We start from the raw sequence: 16,965 nt of genomic DNA, 5'->3' as shown, positions 1-16,965 counted from the left end.
TGAGCTCATTTGAGCTGTATATCTTAAAGCAGTCAGGAGCAGTTCATCAAAGAATAAAACATGTCACTTCCTGTAGCCACCAGGGGGCGCTGTAATTTCAAGTCATAATTTCTGTGTAGATGTCATCAGGATGGCACCCTTGTCTTACATGTCTAGTTTGGACTCGATTGGACAATGTATGTCCGAGATACAGAACCTCGTGTTTTGATGGCGTTTAATCAAACTCAAGACGCCACGCCACGGTCACACGGTGTGACGAAAGGTCAATCTCTTAATCACTTTTTATCTCCATCTTGTTGTGATGGCACTGATCTTAATTTGAAGTTAATCTGATGAAAGCCCTGGGACAAGTGCATCAAGTAAAAATGTGGAATATGGAAAAAAAATGGCCACTTAATCCAAAATGGCGGCCTCCCTGTTTGGTCAAGCATACCTATCCAAGATATTTTTTTGTTTGTTATGAAACGACACATGTCCCGATAGATTTGTATAAATGTCGGCCATCGTAGTGCCGGGGTTGCCCTATAGGGGGCGCTGGTCAGTTTTTTTGCCACGCCCATTTCTTTAAACCATATGAATATCTTCAGGGGGGGGCTGTTGTTACACACATGTAGTTTGAGAGAGATAGAATCATGAACACTGAAGTTACAGCAATTTCGTGTTTCACGGCGAGTTGATGAACTTTAATACCACGCCATTCATATGGCGTTTGACGAAAAGTCACGGTAATCTTATGTCTTCATTGTCAATGTCTTGGGACCCATTTGATACAGTTTGACATGGTTGAGGTCAGTGGATGAGGAGAAATTCATCCAAGTGTAAGACAAGCAAAAAACAAGACATTTCCTGTTGCCACCAGGGGGCGCTGCGGTTTTAAGTCATCATTTATGCATAGATGTCATCAGGCGGGGACTATTGTCTTACATGTCTAGTTTGGACTTGATTGGAACATGTATGTCCGAGATACAGATGCCCGTGTTTTGATGGCGTGTAACCAATTTTTAACGCCATGCCACGGTCACACGGTGTGATAAAAAAAAAATCCCTCAATCATTTTTTATCTCCATCTTGTTGTGATGACACTCATCTGAATTTGAAGTTGATCTGATGAAAGCCCTGGGACAAGTACGTAAAAGTAAAAATGTGGGATATTGCCAAAATGGCCACTAAAAGCAAAATGGCGGACTTCCTGTTGCGTTTTTCATAATGCTCCATGAGACTTTTTTTCATGACTGGTCACGATACACCTATATCCAGATTTTGATGAAAATCCGTTATGTGGAAACCTAGGGGCTGGTTCCAGGGGGCGCTGTAGAGCCATTTTGCCACGCCCAATTCCAATTACTCCAGAATACTAAAATATCCGCAGACCTTGAATTTCCTGCAAAGTTTCATAACTTTTTGAGCATGTCTAGACCCTGAAAAAGCCCCCCAAAGGGAAATAATAATAATAATAACTAGGGCTACGTTGTAGCACTTGCGGGCCCGAGCACCCGCACGTTGAAGCCTGTTGCGGTCGGTGGAGAGAGCGATCGATGACCAAGCGCACATCATCGATCGAGCATGCACTTCTCCACGTTGCATGCGTTTTGCGCTCTGCGGCAGTAGGTTTGCCAGTAGGTGGCGCCTTCACTATTATTACGCACAGACATATAGATCTCTTCATGTAGGCGCTCTGATGTAGCGTGAGCAATTTTGTGTCAATTGGACAATGTTAACACAACTTAATTTTCACACTGATCAGTAGGTGGCGCTATGACCCTGATCTAATATTTATATGTGGAGCTGTTCAGATCAGTATTGTGATCATAGGTCAGTAGTTTGGAGCCGGTTGGATAATGCAGAGTGGATTAACAAAGTACTTCCTGTTTCCTGGCGAATCAGTAGGTGGCGCTATGACACTGAGGAAATATTGACACATAGAGCTGTTCAGGCTTGTACTCTTATCATGTGACAGAAGTTTGGTAGTGATAGGACAATGCACAGTGGACTTATGAAAACATCGTGTCCTTTGGCGAAGGAAAATCCTTCGCCGCACATCAATGTTTACACGGTTTGAGGAAACGTCACAATTCTGACCATGATCTAATGACTTGACTGATCTGATTTGAGCTGTATATTGTAAATCAGCCAGGAGCAGTTCATCAAAGTATAAAACATGTCACTTCCTGTAGCCACCAGGGGGCGCTGTAATTTCAAGTCATAATTTCTGTGTAGATGTCATCAGGATGGCACCCTTGTCTTACATGTCTAGTTTGGACTCGATTGGACAATGTATGTCCGAGATACAGAACCTCGTGTTTTGATGGCGTTTAATCAAACTCAAGACGCCACGCCACGGTCACACGGTGTGACGAAAGGTCAATCTCTTAATCACTTTTTATCTCCATCTTGTTGTGATGGCACTGATCTTAATTTGAAGTTAATCTGATGAAAGCCCTGGGACAAGTGCATCAAGTAAAAATGTGGAATATGGAAAAAAAATGGCCACTTAATCCAAAATGGCGGCCTCCCTGTTTGGTCAAGCATACCTATCCAAGATATTTTTTTGTTTGTTATGAAACGACACATGTCCCGATAGATTTGTATAAATGTCGGCCATCGTAGTGCCGGGGTTGCCCTATAGGGGGCGCTGGTCAGTTTTTTTGCCACGCCCATTTCTTAAAACCATATGAATAACTTCGGGGGGGGCTGTTGTTACACACATGTAGTTTGAGAGAGATAGAATCATGAACACTGAAGTTACAGCAATTTCGTGTTTCACGGCGAGTTGATGAACTTTAATGCCACGCCATTCATATGGCGTTTGACGAAAAGTCACGGTAATCTTATGTCTTCATTGTCAATGTCTTGGGACCCATTTGATACAGTTTGACATGGTTGAGGTCAGTGGATGAGGAGAAATTCATCCAAGTGTAAGACAAGCAAAAAACAAGACATTTCCTGTTGCCACCAGGGGGCGCTGCGGTTTTAAGTCATCATTTATGCATAGATGTCATCAGGCGGGGACTATTGTCTTACATGTCTAGTTTGGACTTGATTGGAACATGTATGTCCGAGATACAGATGCCCGTGTTTTGATGGCGTGTAACCAATTTTTAACGCCATGCCACGGTCACACGGTGTGATAAAAAAAAAATCCCTCAATCATTTTTTATCTCCATCTTGTTGTGATGACACTCATCTGAATTTGAAGTTGATCTGATGAAAGCCCTGGGACAAGTACGTAAAAGTAAAAATGTGGGATATTGCCAAAATGGCCACTAAAAGCAAAATGGCGGACTTCCTGTTGCATTTTTCATAATGCTCCAATAGACTTTTTTCTATGATTAGTCACGTTACACCAGTGTCTAGATTTTGGGGAAAATCGCTTATGTGGAAACCTAGGGGCTGGTTCCAGGGGGCGCTGTTGAGCCATTTTGCCACGCCCAATTCAAATTACTCCAGAATACTAAATTGTCCGCAGACCTTGAATTTCCTGCAAAGTTTCACAACTTTTTGAGCATGTCTAGACCCTGAAAAAGCCCCCCGAAGGGAAATAATAATAACTAGGGCTACGTTGTAGCACTTGCGGGCCCGAGCACCCGCACGTTGAAGCCTGTTGCGGTCGGTGGAGAGAGCGATCGATGACCAAGCGCACATCATCGATCGAGCATGCACTTCTCCACGTTAAATGCGTTTTGCGCTCTGCGGCAGTAGGTTTGCCAGTAGGTGGCGCCATCACTATTATTACGCACAGACATATATATCTGTTCATGTAGGCGCTCTGATGTAGCGTGAGCAATTTTGTGTCAATTGGACAATGTTAACACAACTTAATTTTCACACTGATCAGTAGGTGGCGCTATGACCCTGAACTAATATTTATATGTGGAGCTGTTCAGAATAGTATTGTGATCATAGGTCAGTAGTTTGGAGCCGGTTGGATAATGCAGAGTGGATTAACAAAGTACTTCCTGTTTCCTGGCGAATCAGTAGGTGGCGCTATGACACTGAGGAAATATTGACACATAGAGCTGTTCAGGCTTGGACTCTGACCATGTGACAGAAGTTTGGTAGTGATAGGACAATGCACAGTGGAGTTATGATAACATCGTGTCCTTTGGCGAAGGAAAATCCTTCGCCGCACATCAATGTTTACACGGTTTGAGGAAACGTCACAATTCTGACCATGATCTAATGACTTGACTGATCTGATTTGAGCTGTATATTGTAAATCAGCCAGGAGCAGTTCATCAAAGTATAAAACATGTCACTTCCTGTAGCCACCAGGGGGCGCTGTAATTTCAAGTCATAATTTCTGTGTAGATGTCATCAGGATGGCACCCTTGTCTTACATGTCTAGTTTGGACTCGATTGGACAATGTATGTCCGAGATACAGAACCTCGTGTTTTGATGGCGTTTAATCAAACTCAAGACGCCACGCCACGGTCACACGGTGTGACGAAAGGTCAATCTCTTAATCACTTTTTATCTCCATCTTGTTGTGATGGCACTGATCTTAATTTGAAGTTAATCTGATGAAAGCCCTGGGACAAGTGCATCAAGTAAAAATGTGGAATATGGAAAAAAAATGGCCACTTAATCCAAAATGGCGGCCTCCCTGTTTGGTCAAGCATACCTATCCAAGATATTTTTTTGTTTGTTATGAAACGACACATGTCCCGATAGATTTGTATAAATGTCGGCCATCGTAGTGCCGGGGTTGCCCTATAGGGGGCGCTGGTCAGTTTTTTTGCCACGCCCATTTCTTAAAACCATATGAATATCTTCAGGGGGGGGCTGTTGTTACACACATGTAGTTTGAGAGAGATAGAATCATGAACACTGAAGTTACAGCAATTTCGTGTTTCACGGCGAGTTGATGAACTTTAATGCCACGCCATTCATATGGCGTTTGACGAAAAGTCACGGTAATCTTATGTCTTCATTGTCAATGTCTTGGGACCCATTTGATACAGTTTGACATGGTTGAGGTCAGTGGATGAGGAGAAATTCATCCAAGTGTAAGACAAGCAAAAAACAAGACATTTCCTGTTGCCACCAGGGGGCGCTGCGGTTTTAAGTCATCATTTATGCATAGATGTCATCAGGCGGGGACTATTGTCTTACATGTCTAGTTTGGACTTGATTGGAACATGTATGTCCGAGATACAGATGCCCGTGTTTTGATGGCGTGTAACCAATTTTTAACGCCATGCCACGGTCACACGGTGTGATAAAAAAAAAATCCCTCAATCATTTTTTATCTCCATCTTGTTGTGATGACACTCATCTGAATTTGAAGTTGATCTGATGAAAGCCCTGGGACAAGTACGTAAAAGTAAAAATGTGGGATATTGCCAAAATGGCCACTAAAAGCAAAATGGCGGACTTCCTGTTGCGTTTTTCATAATGCTCCATGAGACTTTTTTTCATGACTGGTCACGATACACCTATATCCAGATTTTGATGAAAATCCGTTATGTGGAAACCTAGGGGCTGGTTCCAGGGGGCGCTGTAGAGCCATTTTGCCACGCCCAATTCCAATTACTCCAGAATACTAAAATATCCGCAGACCTTGAATTTCCTGCAAAGTTTCATAACTTTTTGAGCATGTCTAGACCCTGAAAAAGCCCCCCAAAGGGAAATAATAATAATAATAATAATAATAAAAATCCTTACAGATTCAATAGGGCCTCTCACCATTCGGTGCTCGGGCCCTAATAATAATAATAATAACTAGGGCTACGTTGTAGCACTTGCGGGCCCGAGCACCCGCACGTTGAAGCCTGTTGCGGTCGGTGGAGAGAGCGATCGATGACCAAGCGCACATCATCGATCGAGCATGCACTTCTCCACGTTGCATGCGTTTTGCGCTCTGCGGCAGTAGGTTTGCCAGTAGGTGGCGCCATCACTATTATTACACACAGACTTATAGATCTGTTCAAGTAGCCGCTCTGATGTAGCGTGAGCAGTTTCGTGTCATTTGGAAAATTTTACCACAATGTAATTTTCACACTGATCAGTAGGTGGCGCTATGACCCTGAACTAATGTTTATATATGGAGCTGTTCAGATCAGGATTGTGATCATAGGTCAGAAGTTTGGAGCCGGTTGGATAAGGCAGTGTGGATTAACAAAGTACTTCCTGTTTCATGGATAATCAGTAGGTGGCGCTATGACACTGAGGAAATATTGACACATAGAGCTGTTCAGGCTTGTACTCTTATCATGTGACAGAAGTTTGGTAGTGATAGGACAATGCACAGTGGACTTATGAAAACATCGTGTCCTTTGGCGAAGGATGATCCTTCGCCGCACCTCAATGTTTAAATGGTTTGAGGAAATGTCACAATTCTGACCTTGATTCAATGACTTGACTGAGCTCATTTGAGCTGTATATCTTAAAGCAGTCAGGAGCAGTTCATCAAAGAATAAAACATGTCAATTCATGTTGCCACCAGGGGGCGCTGTAATTTCAAGTCATAATTTCTGTGTAGATGTCATCAGGATGGCACCCTTGTCTTACATGTCTAGTTTGGACTCGATTGGACAATGTATGTCCGAGATACAGAACCTCGTGTTTTGATGGCGTTTAATCAAACTCAAGACGCCACGCCACGGTCACACGGTGTGACGAAAGGTCAATCTCTTAATCACTTTTTATCTCCATCTTGTTGTGATGGCACTGATCTTAATTTGAAGTTAATCTGATGAAAGCCCTGGGACAAGTGCATCAAGTAAAAATGTGGAATATGGAAAAAAAATGGCCACTTAATCCAAAATGGCGGCCTCCCTGTTTGGTCAAGCATACCTATCCAAGATATTTTTTTGTTTGTTATGAAACGACACATGTCCCGATAGATTTGTATAAATGTCGGCCATCGTAGTGCCGGGGTTGCCCTATAGGGGGCGCTGGTCAGTTTTTTTGCCACGCCCATTTCTTAAAACCATATGAATATCTTCAGGGGGGGGCTGTTGTTACACACATGTAGTTTGAGAGAGATAGAATCATGAACACTGAAGTTACAGCAATTTCGTGTTTCACGGCGAGTTGATGAACTTTAATGCCACGCCATTCATATGGCGTTTGACGAAAAGTCACGGTAATCTTATGTCTTCATTGTCAATGTCTTGGGACCCATTTGATACAGTTTGACATGGTTGAGGTCAGTGGATGAGGAGAAATTCATCCAGGTGTAAGACAAGCAAAAAACAAGACATTTCCTGTTGCCACCAGGGGGCGCTGCGGTTTTAAGTCATCATTTATGCATAGATGTCATCAGGCGGGGACTATTGTCTTACATGTCTAGTTTGGACTTGATTGGAACATGTATGTCCGAGATACAGATGCCCGTGTTTTGATGGCGTGTAACCAATTTTTAACGCCATGCCACGGTCACATGGTGTGATAAAAAAAAAATCCCTCAATCATTTTTTATCTCCATCTTGTTGTGATGACACTCATCTGAATTTGAAGTTGATCTGATGAAAGCCCTGGGACAAGTACGTAAAAGTAAAAATGTGGGATATTGCCAAAATGGCCACTAAAAGCAAAATGGCGGACTTCCTGTTGCGTTTTTCATAATGCTCCATGAGACTTTTTTTCATGACTGGTCACGATACACCTATATCCAGATTTTGATGAAAATCCGTTATGTGGAAACCTAGGGGCTGGTTCCAGGGGGCGCTGTAGAGCCATTTTGCCACGCCCAATTCCAATTACTCCAGAATACTAAAATATCCGCAGACCTTGAATTTCCTACAAAGTTTCATAACTTTTTGAGCATGTCTAGACCCTGAAAAAGCCCCCCAAAGGGAAATAATAATAATAATAATAATAACTAGGGCTACGTTGTAGCACTTGCGGGCCCGAGCACCCGCACGTTGAAGCCTGTTGCGGTCGGTGGAGAGAGCGATCGATGACCAAGCGCACATCATCGATCGAGCATGCACTTCTCCACGTTGCATGCGTTTTGCGCTCTGCGGCAGTAGGTTTGCCAGTAGGTGGCGCCATCACTATTATTACACACAGACTTATAGATCTGTTCAAGTAGCCGCTCTGATGTAGCGTGAGCAGTTTCGTGTCATTTGGAAAATTTTACCACAATGTAATTTTCACACTGATCAGTAGGTGGCGCTATGACCCTGAACTAATGTTTATATATGGAGCTGTTCAGATCAGGATTGTGATCATAGGTCAGAAGTTTGGAGCCGGTTGGATAAGGCAGTGTGGATTAACAAAGTACTTCCTGTTTCATGGATAATCAGTAGGTGGCGCTATGACACTGAGGAAATATTGACACATAGAGCTGTTCAGGCTTGTACTCTTATCATGTGACAGAAGTTTGGTAGTGATAGGACAATGCACAGTGGACTTATGAAAACATCGTGTCCTTTGGCGAAGGATGATCCTTCGCCGCACCTCAATGTTTAAATGGTTTGAGGAAATGTCACAATTCTGACCTTGATTCAATGACTTGACTGAGCTCATTTGAGCTGTATATCTTAAAGCAGTCAGGAGCAGTTCATCAAAGAATAAAACATGTCAATTCATGTTGCCACCAGGGGGCGCTGTAATTTCAAGTCATAATTTCTGTGTAGATGTCATCAGGATGGCACCCTTGTCTTACATGTCTAGTTTGGACTCGATTGGACAATGTATGTCCGAGATACAGAACCTCGTGTTTTGATGGCGTTTAATCAAACTCAAGACGCCACGCCACGGTCACACGGTGTGACGAAAGGTCAATCTCTTAATCACTTTTTATCTCCATCTTGTTGTGATGGCACTGATCTTAATTTGAAGTTAATCTGATGAAAGCCCTGGGACAAGTGCATCAAGTAAAAATGTGGAATATGGAAAAAAAATGGCCACTTAATCCAAAATGGCGGCCTCCCTGTTTGGTCAAGCATACCTATCCAAGATATTTTTTTGTTTGTTATGAAACGACACATGTCCCGATAGATTTGTATAAATGTCGGCCATCGTAGTGCCGGGGTTGCCCTATAGGGGGCGCTGGTCAGTTTTTTTGCCACGCCCATTTCTTAAAACCATATGAATATCTTCAGGGGGGGGCTGTTGTTACACACATGTAGTTTGAGAGAGATAGAATCATGAACACTGAAGTTACAGCAATTTCGTGTTTCACGGCGAGTTGATGAACTTTAATGCCACGCCATTCATATGGCGTTTGACGAAAAGTCACGGTAATCTTATGTCTTCATTGTCAATGTCTTGGAACCCATTTGATACAGTTTGACATGGTTGAGGTCAGTGGATGAGGAGAAATTCATCCAGGTGTAAGACAAGCAAAAAACAAGACATTTCCTGTTGCCACCAGGGGGCGCTGCGGTTTTAAGTCATCATTTATGCATAGATGTCATCAGGCGGGGACTATTGTCTTACATGTCTAGTTTGGACTTGATTGGAACATGTATGTCCGAGATACAGATGCCCGTGTTTTGATGGCGTGTAACCAATTTTTAACGCCATGCCACGGTCACATGGTGTGATAAAAAAAAAATCCCTCAATCATTTTTTATCTCCATCTTGTTGTGATGACACTCATCTGAATTTGAAGTTGATCTGATGAAAGCCCTGGGACAAGTACGTAAAAGTAAAAATGTGGGATATTGCCAAAATGGCCACTAAAAGCAAAATGGCGGACTTCCTGTTGCGTTTTTCATAATGCTCCATGAGACTTTTTTTCATGACTGGTCACGATACACCTATATCCAGATTTTGATGAAAATCCGTTATGTGGAAACCTAGGGGCTGGTTCCAGGGGGCGCTGTAGAGCCATTTTGCCACGCCCAATTCCAATTACTCCAGAATACTAAAATATCCGCAGACCTTGAATTTCCTACAAAGTTTCATAACTTTTTGAGCATGTCTAGACCCTGAAAAAGCCCCCCAAAGGGAAATAATAATAATAGTAATAATAACTAGGGCTACGTTGTAGCACTTGCGGGCCCGAGCACCCGCACGTTGAAGCCTGTTGCGGTCGGTGGAGAGAGCGATCGATGACCAAGCGCACATCATCGATCGAGCATGCACTTCTCCACGTTGCATGCGTTTTGCGCTCTGCGGCAGTAGGTTTGCCAGTAGGTGGCGCCATCACTATTATTACACACAGACTTATAGATCTGTTCAAGTAGCCGCTCTGATGTAGCGTGAGCAGTTTCGTGTCATTTGGAAAATTTTACCACAATGTAATTTTCACACTGATCAGTAGGTGGCGCTATGACCCTGAACTAATGTTTATATATGGAGCTGTTCAGATCAGGATTGTGATCATAGGTCAGAAGTTTGGAGCCGGTTGGATAAGGCAGTGTGGATTAACAAAGTACTTCCTGTTTCATGGATAATCAGTAGGTGGCGCTATGACACTGAGGAAATATTGACACATAGAGCTGTTCAGGCTTGTACTCTTATCATGTGACAGAAGTTTGGTAGTGATAGGACAATGCACAGTGGACTTATGAAAACATCGTGTCCTTTGGCGAAGGATGATCCTTCGCCGCACCTCAATGTTTAAATGGTTTGAGGAAATGTCACAATTCTGACCTTGATTCAATGACTTGACTGAGCTCATTTGAGCTGTATATCTTAAAGCAGTCAGGAGCAGTTCATCAAAGAATAAAACATGTCAATTCATGTTGCCACCAGGGGGCGCTGTAATTTCAAGTCATAATTTCTGTGTAGATGTCATCAGGATGGCACCCTTGTCTTACATGTCTAGTTTGGACTCGATTGGACAATGTATGTCCGAGATACAGAACCTCGTGTTTTGATGGCGTTTAATCAAACTCAAGACGCCACGCCACGGTCACACGGTGTGACGAAAGGTCAATCTCTTAATCACTTTTTATCTCCATCTTGTTGTGATGGCACTGATCTTAATTTGAAGTTAATCTGATGAAAGCCCTGGGACAAGTGCATCAAGTAAAAATGTGGAATATGGAAAAAAAATGGCCACTTAATCCAAAATGGCGGCCTCCCTGTTTGGTCAAGCATACCTATCCAAGATATTTTTTTGTTTGTTATGAAACGACACATGTCCCGATAGATTTGTATAAATGTCGGCCATCGTAGTGCCGGGGTTGCCCTATAGGGGGCGCTGGTCAGTTTTTTTGCCACGCCCATTTCTTAAAACCATATGAATATCTTCAGGGGGGGGCTGTTGTTACACACATGTAGTTTGAGAGAGATAGAATCATGAACACTGAAGTTACAGCAATTTCGTGTTTCACGGCGAGTTGATGAACTTTAATGCCACGCCATTCATATGGCGTTTGACGAAAAGTCACGGTAATCTTATGTCTTCATTGTCAATGTCTTGGGACCCATTTGATACAGTTTGACATGGTTGAGGTCAGTGGATGAGGAGAAATTCATCCAGGTGTAAGACAAGCAAAAAACAAGACATTTCCTGTTGCCACCAGGGGGCGCTGCGGTTTTAAGTCATCATTTATGCATAGATGTCATCAGGCGGGGACTATTGTCTTACATGTCTAGTTTGGACTTGATTGGAACATGTATGTCCGAGATACAGATGCCCGTGTTTTGATGGCGTGTAACCAATTTTTAACGCCATGCCACGGTCACATGGTGTGATAAAAAAAAAATCCCTCAATCATTTTTTATCTCCATCTTGTTGTGATGACACTCATCTGAATTTGAAGTTGATCTGATGAAAGCCCTGGGACAAGTACGTAAAAGTAAAAATGTGGGATATTGCCAAAATGGCCACTAAAAGCAAAATGGCGGACTTCCTGTTGCGTTTTTCATAATGCTCCATGAGACTTTTTTTCATGACTGGTCACGATACACCTATATCCAGATTTTGATGAAAATCCGTTATGTGGAAACCTAGGGGCTGGTTCCAGGGGGCGCTGTAGAGCCATTTTGCCACGCCCAATTCCAATTACTCCAGAATACTAAAATATCCGCAGACCTTGAATTTCCTACAAAGTTTCATAACTTTTTGAGCATGTCTAGACCCTGAAAAAGCCCCCCAAAGGGAAATAATAATAATAATAATAATAACTAGGGCTACGTTGTAGCACTTGCGGGCCCGAGCACCCGCACGTTGAAGCCTGTTGCGGTCGGTGGAGAGAGCGATCGATGACCAAGCGCACATCATCGATCGAGCATGCACTTCTCCACGTTGCATGCGTTTTGCGCTCTGCGGCAGTAGGTTTGCCAGTAGGTGGCGCCATCACTATTATTACACACAGACTTATAGATCTGTTCAAGTAGCCGCTCTGATGTAGCGTGAGCAGTTTCGTGTCATTTGGAAAATTTTACCACAATGTAATTTTCACACTGATCAGTAGGTGGCGCTATGACCCTGAACTAATGTTTATATATGGAGCTGTTCAGATCAGGATTGTGATCATAGGTCAGAAGTTTGGAGCCGGTTGGATAAGGCAGTGTGGATTAACAAAGTACTTCCTGTTTCATGGATAATCAGTAGGTGGCGCTATGACACTGAGGAAATATTGACACATAGAGCTGTTCAGGCTTGTACTCTTATCATGTGACAGAAGTTTGGTAGTGATAGGACAATGCACAGTGGACTTATGAAAACATCGTGTCCTTTGGCGAAGGATGATCCTTCGCCGCACCTCAATGTTTAAATGGTTTGAGGAAATGTCACAATTCTGACCTTGATTCAATGACTTGACTGAGCTCATTTGAGCTGTATATCTTAAAGCAGTCAGGAGCAGTTCATCAAAGAATAAAACATGTCAATTCATGTTGCCACCAGGGGGCGCTGTAATTTCAAGTCATAATTTCTGTGTAGATGTCATCAGGATGGCACCCTTGTCTTACATGTCTAGTTTGGACTCGATTGGACAATGTATATCCGAGATACAGAACCTCGTGTTTTGATGGCGTTTAATCAAACTCAAGACGCCACGCCACGGTCACACGGTGTGACGAAAGGTCAATCTCTTAATCACTTTTTATCTCCATCTTGTTGTGATGGCACTGATCTTAATTTGAAGTTAATCTGATGAAAGCCCTGGGACAAGTGCATCAAGTAAAAATGTGGAATATGGAAAAAAAATGGCCACTTAATCCAAAATGGCGGCCTCCCTGTTTGGTCAAGCATACCTATCCAAGATATTTTTTTGTTTGTTATGAAACGACACATGTCCCGATAGATTTGTATAAATGTCGGCCATCGTAGTGCCGGGGTTGCCCTATAGGGGGCGCTGGTCAGTTTTTTTGCCACGCCCATTTCTTAAAACCATATGAATATCTTCAGGGGGGGGCTGTTGTTACACACATGTAGTTTGAGAGAGATAGAATCATGAACACTGAAGTTACAGCAATTTCGTGTTTCACGGCGAGTTGATGAACTTTAATGCCACGCCATTCATATGGCGTTTGACGAAAAGTCACGGTAATCTTATGTCTTCATTGTCAATGTCTTGGGACCCATTTGATACAGTTTGACATGGTTGAGGTCAGTGGATGAGGAGAAATTCATCCAGGTGTAAGACAAGCAAAAAACAAGACATTTCCTGTTGCCACCAGGGGGCGCTGCGGTTTTAAGTCATCATTTATGCATAGATGTCATCAGGCGGGGACTATTGTCTTACATGTCTAGTTTGGACTTGATTGGAACATGTATGTCCGAGATACAGATGCCCGTGTTTTGATGGCGTGTAACCAATTTTTAACGCCATGCCACGGTCACATGGTGTGATAAAAAAAAAATCCCTCAATCATTTTTTATCTCCATCTTGTTGTGATGACACTCATCTGAATTTGAAGTTGATCTGATGAAAGCCCTGGGACAAGTACGTAAAAGTAAAAATGTGGGATATTGCCAAAATGGCCACTAAAAGCAAAATGGCGGACTTCCTGTTGCGTTTTTCATAATGCTCCATGAGACTTTTTTTCATGACTGGTCACGATACACCTATATCCAGATTTTGATGAAAATCCGTTATGTGGAAACCTAGGGGCTGGTTCCAGGGGGCGCTGTAGAGCCATTTTGCCACGCCCAATTCCAATTACTCCAGAATACTAAAATATCCGCAGACCTTGAATTTCCTACAAAGTTTCATAACTTTTTGAGCATGTCTAGACCCTGAAAAAGCCCCCCAAAGGGAAATAATAATAATAATAATAATAATAATAATAATAATAATAATAATAAAAATCCTTACAGATTCAATAGGGCCTCTCACCATTCGGTGCTCGGGCCCTAATAATAATAATAATAATAATAATAAAAATCCTTACAGATTCAATAGGGCCTCTCACCATTCGGTAATCCTTACAGATTCAATAGGGCCTCTCACCATTCGGTGCTCGGGCCCTAATAATAAAAATCCTTACAGATTCAATAGGGCCTCTCACCATTCGGTGCTCGGGCCCTAATAAAGTGTGCAGTATATTGGTCTGAATACTTTGTGAAACCACATCTTACATGAAGCATGGCCAGAATAACCCCCATGATGGTTGTTGGTGGGGCCCTATTAACCACCTGATTGAAGCAGTTTGGTTAAACTAAAGTGTAATTAAGTACCATGTCTTTACACAGGGCTCCAATACATTACAGGCAGAAGACAATACAAACCAATCAGATTTATCATTTCAACTTAGCAGTAAACCAGGGTCCTCATTTATAACTGCTGCGTATGCACAAAACATGGTCTGAAGTCACTTTTACGAGACAGGGGGCCCTATGAGTGTGAGATATTTGCTGTCCATGTTAACTGTACAATTTACGACGATTACTTATGTTCAAACTGGTTCATGAGAGAGTTGAGGTTCACATTATCAAGAGGTGAAACAACTGCATACCTGAGTGTGGCCACACTGTAACAGCTGGGACTGATGAGGGTCCGTCAGGATGAAGAATCCTATCGCTGGGAAGTCCAATTTCCCAGCATCCCGTGCTTCCATCAGGAACCCCTTGAAGAACGTTGGGTCAGAGGAGGCCACTTGCAAAGAAACTGTGAATGAAGGAGAGGATGAAGTAAGGAGAAAGGATTAGGTCACTATTTTAACCTGTAAAATGAAAGTTTAACAGTTTACATTACCTGTGATGTTTTCACCAGGACTGAACGTGGATTTGTCCACACTGACCGTGTATGGAGGAGGGTCTGATCTGGGCTCATGACCATGTTGAGGTTCCATGTCTCCACAGGCTACACCCACCTTCCCGTTACTGAACCCGCCGACTGAGTCCACACACCAGGTCAGTGCTGCAAGTGTGAAGTATAGACGCCACATTGCTGATGCCTACAGAAAAAAGAGAGGAAAGACACCTACTAGTCTCTCTGTAGGTGTCAAGAGAATTGATTCACCCCCCCCCCCCCCCCCCATTTGTTGATTGATGTGATCATAAATTCAAATTAAATGTTATTGTTTGTGTCACTTTTAATGGTGGAAGGTCAAAATGTGGAAAGCAACACCTACATTTAGTCTTTTACTCACATATTTAAGAAGTAGGAACAGTCTTTAGTTATCGAGGTAGTTTGACAGACTTCAGATCGTTTCAATTCAATTGCCTTATCTAAAAAAATACATTCTCTATAGTGCAGCAGTACAGTGGAATAATCTGCACATACATTTGAAGTTGAGTGTTTCACAGCCCTATATGGCTACAGAGTCATATACTTCATTTATAATCTTAAAGCTTTAGAAATAAAATAAACCATTAGAATGCTTACTTTGCCGCCTGCTATTTATTTGTCATTTCCCTGTGGCGGCATTGTTTTAGCTGGCTATTGGTGTGTTTATTTTAAATCTTTATTGTGTGTAATAGATATTCAAGATGACCACAACAGAGGAAAGTGATAACAAAACTTTGAATATAATGAATTGTCTGTACTACAAAGATTATGCAAAATAAAACCTAAAGAGTTACAGTTTATTCAGCTCAATTACAATCAGAGTCACAATATTCAAACACACTGTATGGCAAAAGAGAAAAAACCCTTGAGTAACACACCACACGAATAAATAAGTCAATGTGGTGCTCCAACATGCAGCTGATTCACTGGATGGAATTATCTGTGTACAGACAGCAGAGGCACAGTCACCCCCTCCAAAGTATAATCAGTCTGCTGCAGATCAGACTGACTTCAACAGGCTAAGTGTGATACATACTAGTCAGTAGAAGTTTGGTTCCTGTGTGAGAAGAGACAGGCAACGGAATTTGCAGAGTAACGGGTGGGTCACCACAAAGTGAGCCAAATCAAATAATCCACTTTTTTTAAATAAAGTTCTCAATAAAATAAAAAAAGAAAGGAGAAGTCAACAATGCCAATCTAAAAGTAATACTTTGTTGTCAAAACTCAGGTCATTTGTCGAATAAGACAAATCTTTAATCCAATGGCTATATTGTTTGAGAAGAAAGGTAGAAATACAGTTCAATTCCACCATCTCCTTCTCATTACTTTTTAAACAACTGTGCTTAGAAATAATGAAGCTGTCTCCTGCAAACACAAATAAACTTTATGATTGAATAAACTGGCTCATATAGTACATTTCATTTGTCACAGCGCTGAGACATTTCAAAGTCAATTATCTGAAGAAAAGTGTTAAGACTTACCTCCCCCCTGTGTTGCCAGTTTGTGCAGTGCAGCTCCACCCTGTACATAGAGAGTAGTCCTGTTGGCCCCCAGAGGGCAGGTCCTCTGCTGCCTTCACTTCCTGTAGACGATAATCGTACATGTGACTACTCTACCATGACACACAGTCTCCCAGATCGATTTCAGGAAGACTTAAATAAAAAGGGACAAAAATGCCTAAATATCTGGTAATATTGGACTTCCAAATAAAATGTCCTATTGTTTTTGTTACGTAACAGAAATACATAACAAAAACAAAAATTAGTTTAACATTAGATAGTTACTGAGGATGGAAACCTTATTTTGATCGGGACAAGTCATCTGACTTGTACATTGACAAGAAAGCTTTCTTACAGCTGAACAATTTAGTAAATCAAA

The 16,965-nt window shown here is 42.2% G+C and overlaps 1 protein-coding gene across 1 annotated transcript in view; it reads right to left on the bottom strand.

The window, feature by feature from the left end:
* The window catches only part of frrs1b (ferric-chelate reductase 1b), a 33,190-nt gene extending 16,535 nt beyond the window's left edge, over nucleotides 1-16,655 (bottom strand). Inside the window, exons 1-3 of the mRNA XM_053412924.1 lie at nucleotides 16,569-16,655; nucleotides 15,052-15,253; nucleotides 14,813-14,964 (exon numbers count right to left, since the gene is read on the bottom strand). Of these exons, the coding sequence (XP_053268899.1) occupies nucleotides 14,813-14,964; nucleotides 15,052-15,253; nucleotides 16,569-16,616 (402 nt within the window). The 5' untranslated portion in view covers nucleotides 16,617-16,655. The remainder of the gene's footprint in view (nucleotides 1-14,812; nucleotides 14,965-15,051; nucleotides 15,254-16,568) is intronic.
* Between the last annotated feature and the right edge of the window lie 310 nt (nucleotides 16,656-16,965).

The sequence above is a fragment of the Pleuronectes platessa genome, chromosome 20 (genome assembly GCF_947347685.1).
Source record: "Pleuronectes platessa chromosome 20, fPlePla1.1, whole genome shotgun sequence".
Lineage (NCBI taxonomy): Eukaryota > Metazoa > Chordata > Actinopteri > Pleuronectiformes > Pleuronectidae > Pleuronectes > Pleuronectes platessa.
The sequence above is the reverse complement of the archived record's forward strand: the minus strand, read 5'-3'. Positions and strand labels throughout refer to the sequence as shown.